The sequence below is a fragment of the Limulus polyphemus genome, unplaced genomic scaffold, assembly GCF_000517525.1.
Source record: "Limulus polyphemus unplaced genomic scaffold, Limulus_polyphemus-2.1.2 Scaffold4592, whole genome shotgun sequence".
NCBI lineage: Eukaryota > Metazoa > Arthropoda > Merostomata > Xiphosura > Limulidae > Limulus > Limulus polyphemus.
In genome coordinates this window covers 40666-48784 of record NW_013670202.1, presented here as the reverse complement: position 1 = coordinate 48784, position 8119 = coordinate 40666, and the positions used below count along the sequence as shown (strand labels likewise).

At 35.8% G+C, this 8119-nt stretch overlaps 1 protein-coding gene across 1 annotated transcript in view; it reads right to left on the bottom strand.

The window, feature by feature from the left end:
* The window catches only part of LOC106471389 (receptor-type guanylate cyclase Gyc76C-like), a gene marked incomplete at its 5' end in the record, with an annotated part of 59402 nt that overhangs the window by 19115 nt on the left and 32168 nt on the right, over positions 1–8119 (bottom strand). Inside the window, 3 exons of the mRNA XM_022399986.1 lie at positions 1594–1717; positions 3006–3146; positions 4781–4961. Of these exons, the coding sequence (XP_022255694.1) occupies positions 1594–1717; positions 3006–3146; positions 4781–4961 (446 nt within the window). The remainder of the gene's footprint in view (positions 1–1593; positions 1718–3005; positions 3147–4780; positions 4962–8119) is intronic.

Genomic DNA, 8119 nt, shown 5'->3' with positions numbered 1-8119 from the left:
CGGTGATTTAAAGCTAACCTCCATTTCATGGACTTTGTTCGGTGATTTAAAGCTGACCTCCATTTCATGGACTTTGTTCGGTGATTTAAAGCTGACCTCCATTTCATGGACTTTGTTCGGTGATTTAAAGCTGACCTCCATTTAGTTCCACGGTATCTAATTTAAAATTCTACTAATATTTTGGTTTGGTAGGCTACCCATCTTTTAATCAATGGTTATTTGGTACACTTTAGGGTTAAGACCTTCCCTTTAGCAAAGTCTGTTAAGTGTTCTTCCCATCAGCACTCTTTTCCTGAACATGACTCGTGACACCTTCCTATAATAAGTTATGTCAGACACTATGACTGATAACTAGTCTTGTTCTCGTGGGGTAAGCTAAACAGTGTTTTGATGACTAGGGACTTCAGATGAATAGTAAATCAACTAGCTATATTTTACATCCTTAATATGTTTGCCTGGGATGACAACCTAAAACTAAGCCTAATACGTTTTGATCTATTTTTCTTTATTTATCTGTTATTTTTATGTCCCCCCCAACAAAAAAAGAGTTGGAATTAATTTCGTTTGATCATTGATTCAATATATGGTTGCAACCATCCAGCATGTGAAAGGTTGTTAGGAATGTAATACGTATAACTCAAAGAAACGGAGGCCATTCTTGTAGATGCAAGCCTACCAAATTGTAGGTGAATCCCTTGTACAAGCTTTCTGGATATTCCACAAAATTTTGTTCCAGAAAGTTGGATGCCCTAGTGTTATGGTATATTAATGAATATGTGATCAGACTCAAAATCAAGTTAAATAAATCAACTGAATGCGTATATATATTCACAACATAAATAAAATGTATTTTTTTAAATCAGTTACTAGAATCAAATATTTGTTTATATTTAAAGACAGCGAACCAAATAGTAAGCATTCATTGGTTATTTACGCCCATGCGCAGCATTGAATACGTCGGGTCCAATGTTAGGAACACTTTGTACTAATATGTGAGAAATGCATCTCATTAAAACATCTTTTAATGTTAATGTTAGTTATAAAACATCTTTAGCCATTTTTAATGTTACTGATACAACACCGACCTTACCTTTAGCCATTTATAATGTTACTGATACAATACCGTTGATTTTAGCCATTTTTAATGCGACTTACACAACACCGACCTTATCTTTAGCCATTTTTAATGTTACTGATACAACACCAATCTTATCTTTAGCCATATTTAGTGTCACTGATACAACACCGTTGTTTTTTAGCCCCTTTTAATGTTACTTACACAACATCGATCTTATCTTTAGCCATTTTTAATGTTATTGATACAGCTCAAATGATAAACAACTTAGACCTAAAGCCTAGTCTGGACCATCGATTTTTTAGCTGTTTCATTACCGTTTCAGTTGGAGTGCAACACGGTGTATTTTACCGCTTCAGTTGGAGTGCAACACAGTGTATTTTACCGTTTCAGTTGGAGTGCAACACAGTGTATTTGTACTTGTACGTACTTTTTCAAGGTTTATAGTAATTCTTCTTAGAACTCGATCGTCAAAACATTTCAAATAAATTTTGTTGTTCGGATAGTCCTATACTTACTTGTAACGGACTACTTTCTGCAGACATAGCAGTAAAGCCGACAATGTCGCTAAAGTAAATAGTAACACAATCGAAAGATTCGGCTTCCACCTTGGTTCCACGTTTCAACTGTTCAGCCACGTATCTGCAATTTAAGAAGATTATATACGTGATTTATTTTCCCAATATAAAACCCGCATCACGTTTTTAGAAACGAAACTGTGGAAGAAATACCATTTCATCTAGTCTGTCATGCTGGTCGCACACTCTTTTTAATTTCAGGAGAGAAGGAGGGTTCAAAATATATAAGGACCATCCTTTCTCAGGAGAGGGGATTTAAAATATATAAGGACCATCCTTTCTCAGGAGAGGGGGGTTCAAAATATATAAGGACAATTCTTTCTCAGGAGAGGGGGTTCAAAATATATAAGGACAATTCTTTCTCAGGAGAGGGGATTTAAAATATATAAGGACCATCCTTTCTCAGGAGAGGGGATTTAAAATATATAAGGACCATCCTTTCTCAGGAGAGGGGGATTCAAAATATATAAGGAATCCTTTCAAAGATATTTTCTAACGTAATTAAATTTGTTGTAAAAAATAACAGAAACTCTTAAAACTGGCTTGTATTTCCTCTTTATTCCAGTTCAAGTTAAGCAGTAACCAAATTAACATCAGATTGCTGCCATCTACTGTTTAAAATAGTCAACTTGAAAAAAAGAAATGACTAAACAAAATCTAATAAAAAGGATTTGTAATATATTAATATACTATCTTATTTAAATGTATTGTAAATACCATTTGAAATTTCAGGTTAAAAACTTTATCAACAGTTTGCTAATTCTTTTTTTTTATGTGGTTATTTGAACAATGCTTTAATATGAAGATTATTCTTTTTTTTTATCAATGAACCAAACCATTGGAAGTAATCAAGTTCATAAGTATAGTTAATACTGCATTGAATTGGTCTCAATTTACGTTGAATATCTTATGTTTATGAAATGGTTAGGGCTGTATAATTACAAAGTTGTAATGGTGAAATTACCTCCATTTTGACATAAAACATATTTGTTGGATCACACAATAACTGTAAATCTGTACAAATATTCTTATGGTCTGAAGATGTTAACATAAATGTGATGTCTATACGAATTTAATTGTATAACAATATTGTTGTCGACTAAGTTTAGTTTGTTATACGCGGTTATCCAACAGAGTCTGTAAAATTAGTTTATATAAGTATAGTTTTGTTTACTGTCTTTCAGGAATATTGGAACATATAAGTAAAGAACCCTCATTTTAGGAGAGAAAAAAAAAAGGATAAAAGAAAGAAGAAGAAGAAAAAAGAAAGGTTAATCTGTTTGTTTTAGTTCATAGAGATACATCCTGTCATTTCAGTTATTAACTAAATATCACTAGAACGAAAGCCACACCTGGGCAACATTTCGTGCAACAAAGCTTCTGTTTTCTTTTTTTCTTCTATGAGCTGATCAGTTCGTTCATCGACGAGTGCTTCCAAATTATTGGCATACTTCTCCATCATCACCAGCATATTATCAAATATATTAGGTTTCCTGTTGGAAGGGAAAACAACAACAACGAAAAACGTTTCGTTTATGCGCATGGTCACAGGCATTTGACTTATGACATTATTCTCAATGTGTATATGATTCAGTATATAAAAATATTATTTTAGACCAGGACACTACCTAATAAGTGACCCAGGAACGGAAAAACATCAAAAGAAAATTATATTATAATGAAATTCGTGACTTATATATTGGTTATTTATTTATTGTCTAATAACTTATACACTTTTGTATCTATAGTGGTCCATTTTTCAATTTTTAATTATTGTCTGTTTACTTAATAAAGCATCTGGTATTTCGAGTTTATTTATTTCACATCATCATATGTTCTCTGCTTCAAAAAATATATTCATGACATCACTAGTATTGCCCGATTTCCATAACGTATAGTTCTAGTAAGGTACGCCACCGCTAGAGGTTTTACCAATATAGAAAACGAAAATAGCGCCCAAAATTAGACATTTAATGACTCATATTTAGAACCAAGTAATCTAGTTCTTTGGCTTTAAAAATCGTCAAACTTTAGATGGATTTGTTAATGGTTGTTCAACGTACACAGGATTTGTTAATGCTTGTTCAACGTACACAGGACTGAGAACCATTAACAAACGTATACAGGATTTGTTAATGGTTCCTGTATACGCTGAGAACCATTAACAAATCCTGTGTACGTTGAACATTTGTTAATGGTTCTCAGCGTATACAGGATTTGTTAATGGTTGTTCAACGTATACACACAATTCGATGATCCTCAGCTGATGTAGGATTAGATATGCTGAGACGTACAGGAGTTATACATGGATGAATATAACAGTTAGTTATTGCACTAATTATAAACAATTTCCAGTTGATCAAGAGTAATGACATTTAAACAACGCTATATCTCTTCAAAATACTTTCAGAACAAAAGTATAATTTCTGAACACACTTGTAATATATGCGTTTACTACCAGACACTGCAAAACTTACAGGTTTGATTTATCTTATAGGCTAGAAGATTTTTACACTCAACCAAGGATGGGACAACTATCAATATTAATTTTACGAAAAGTTTATATTTAATGACTGAATGATTCGAAAATATGTGCAGTATTTGTAACTCTTCATAGTATAAGAAAAAGGCTTAGCTCTCACGCGAAAAATAAACAACACAGAGGTTTGATAATATTTTCATCAACGTTTACAATTATTCATAAGTTAAAAATCAGGCAAAATGAAAACAAGTACAAAACACTTTTGTTGCTGCAATATTATTGTTTAAGTAGATATTTCAAAGACTGTTTCTGAAATCTAAATCATTTTTTTGACAATAGTCTTTATATGCGTCCGCGTATAGTTGGCGAGTCGCTGAACCGATTGTTACCAAATCTGGCATGTACTCTTAGAGGCCCCATAGAGAGTTAAGTGTTCGGAGTTGATCCCTGGGATCCTGTGCGTTGAATGGGTGCGTCAACTATTTATTTTATGTTTGCCATCTTTTAGTGACGTCATTGAAATCGAAGACGATTTTTAAATCTTTAAGAATAACTTGCCAAGATAGGATATTGTATGTTTCAATTTTGTTCATTGCTATTCGGTTTCAAAAATAAAAGAAGAAGAACAACAACAACAAAACTTACATTCCCTTTCTCATTGGTCTAAGTTTGGTTCGAACAGTTTTGAAGTCCGGCCTCTCTTCTGGGTCTTCTGACCAACATTCTTTCATGCACTCTCTAGCACAATCGAAAACACAGTCTAATAGCTCCAGTGGTGGTCGAAAAGGATAACTGGGTTCTCGCTGCATCACCCTTTTAATGATTTCTGGAATATTAAAATGAAAAACAAAACACATTACTACTGACTTAGGAACTCATTCATCCTCGCCTTTAATATTCCCATTTTTCGTATAGCAATAAAAAAAATGTATATTTTGCAATTAGATTGTTTGTTTTGAATTTCGCGCAAAGCTACACGAAGGCTATCTGCGCTAGCCGTCCCTAACTTAGCAGTGTAAGACTAGAGGGAAGGCAGCTAGTCATTTCCACCCACAGCCAACTCTTGGGCTACTCTTTTACCAACGAATAGTGGGATTGACCACCACATTATAACGCCCCCACTGCTGAAAGGGCGAGCATGTTTGGTGGGACGGGGATTCGAACCCGCAACACGCCAATTGCGAGTCGAGCACCCTAACCACGTGGCCATGCAGGGCCCTTTGCTATTAGTATATTTATGTTTGTCATTTCTTTGTAACTTTCAACTCCATTCTCTCGAAATGAACACATGAAACGTTTATGAAACGATCAGTATCTGCCCTTAATTGTTATTTGGTTAGAACCCCTTCTCTTACCAGGTTAGACTACTTTGTGCTACGTGAAATGTCTACGATCGACAATTCAATAAGATGTCTTCCTTGGTTGTTGCACATTCATCAAGAGGTATGGTCTACAGTTGGTTTACATATCGTGACAGAGAATTACGTTGTTCATGTTCATTCTAACGATGGTCAGTGGGAATGAGATTCGGTAGTTGTGCCGACAAAGACATCTTACGGTCACGCTCTTTGAATCAGTTTCCGATAATATCAAGTGAAGTGTAGTGATGCGGGTTTTGTAGTGGCAGAACTCTTGTTCGTCAGGATAAAATAACAGCAGTTTGAAATCAAAACAAACTTAAGTCATTCTCTTGTTGTTATTCGAACTTATTAACGTCCAACTCACACGAGTGTTTCTCCGTTATATCACACCCAACAGCTCACAGTGTGGGATATTTGTCCACGGAAGACATGCTTTCATATTCGCATCCGTAGTTGGTCTAGCTATTGGTGCCACATGGCAAGCGTTGTAACTTTTTTGGAGTGAAATAGTTGGATGTAGTAGAATCCTGGCCAATGTTGAAAGAATTGGCCAGTTTAGACAAAGTCTTACATCTCTTACACCTTACAAACTCACCCAGAGATCTGTTCCTTCAGTCATACATCGTTGTCTCACCCCGAGAGCTGTTCCTTCAGTCAGACATCGTTGTCTCACCCAGAGATATGTTCCTTCAGTCAGACATCATTGTCTCACCCAGAGATCTGTTCCTTCAGTCAGACATCATTGTCTCATCCAGAGATCTGTTCCTTCAGTCAGACATCGTTGTCTCATCCAGAGATCTGTTCCTTCAGTCAGACATCGTTGTCTCATCCAGAGATCTGTTCCTTCAGTCAGGACATGTTGTCGGGAACAATTTGTCTTCACCATGGATGAAGTCTAATCGCAAATGTCTTTCAACGGTTCTCATAGAAACTATATTTAATAACAATGTTACTGCTAGGTTGATGTTTACGGACATTAAAATCCAGGCCCGGTAGACTGTACGTAGATAGCCTATTGTGTAGTATTGCGTTAAAAGCAACAAGAATAGTTAGATACTTTTGAAAAGCTCTTCTTTAAAAGTCCGATTATCTTTCCCGCTGTCTTGCGAAAAATCTATAATATTACTACATAGAAATACAACAATTATATAACGTACAACATGATCAGTCTATTCCAAACATGCCAATAAAGAGAGTGTTTTAGATATTTAAATGAAGAAGCCAGTGAGTGTACACGAGAGATTATTCGAGATAAAAAATTATGTATTAAATATTATTTAACTTTCACATTGAATTTTGTTTTACCCTCAAAGAATAATAACGTTCTAAACCAAGTTAATAACAAGCGTGACGTGTAGCATGGAATAAAGATCCCACCATGACGTGCAGCATGGAATAAAGGTCCCACATGACGTGCAGCATGGTCCCACCATGACATGTACCATGGAATAAAGGTCCCACCATGACGTGCAGCATGGAATAAAGGTCCCCGCATGACGTGCAGCATGGAATAAAGGTCCCACCATGATGTGCACCATGGAATAAAGGTCCCACCATGATGTGCACCATGGAATAAAGGTTGGTATCACAAGCTTAATTTTTTTTGTTGTTAAATAGAAAGTTGCAGAATGAGTTATCTGCATTATTCTCACAGCTGATATCGAGCTTCGAACTTTACCATTATATATCTCAAACTTACTGCAACGTAAGTTTAACTGAGTGGGTGGGTTGGTTATTGTTAAGTGTAATGTTAAATAATGGGCTGTCTGCGTCGTGCCCAACGCGGGATATCGAATCCCAGATTTTAGCGTTATGAACCCTTAAGCTTACAACTGAACAAGCGGGAGTATAACTGAATGAGGAAATTAAAAGGACGTGGTTAAATATTTCTATTGTTTTAGAAGGCGTGGTTAAATATTTCTATTGTTTTAGAAGGCATGGTTAGATATTTCTATTGTTTTAGAAGGCGTGGTTAGATATTTCTATTGTTTTAGAAGGCGTGATTAAATATTTGTATTGTTTTAGAAGGCGTGGTTAAATATTTCTATTGTTTTAGAAGGCGTGGATTGATATAAACATATATCAATTCTGTAGGATGATTTGGAACCTTTTAAACACATTAAATTGTTGTCTTTCTGTTGAATTTCGTCTTCCTGTATTGTGTTTCTGTTTTTAAATTACTTGAACATAGACGTTAAAGTTTTTCAGCCTAGTTTATTTCATTTCATTTTTAGTTTCTTGATTTCAATTAATTATTCTTTGATTACACTACCATCTCGGCATGTGGTTAGAGCGCTTGACTCGCAATCTGAGGGTCGAGGGTCCGAATCCCCGTCACAAGAAACATGCTCGCCCTTTCAGCCGTGGGGGATGTTATAATGTGGTGGTCAATTCCACTATTCGTTGGTAAATAAGTAGCAAAGAGTTAGCTGTGTGTGGTGATGGCGCACAGCTACACGAGGGCTATCTGCGCTAGCCGTCCCTAATTCAGTAGTGAAAGACAAGAAGGAAGGCAGCTAGTCACATGATAACGTCCACACGGCTGAAAGGACGAGCATGTTTGGTGGGACGGGGATTCGTACCCGCGACCCTCAGATTGCGAGTCAAGCGCCCTAACCACCTG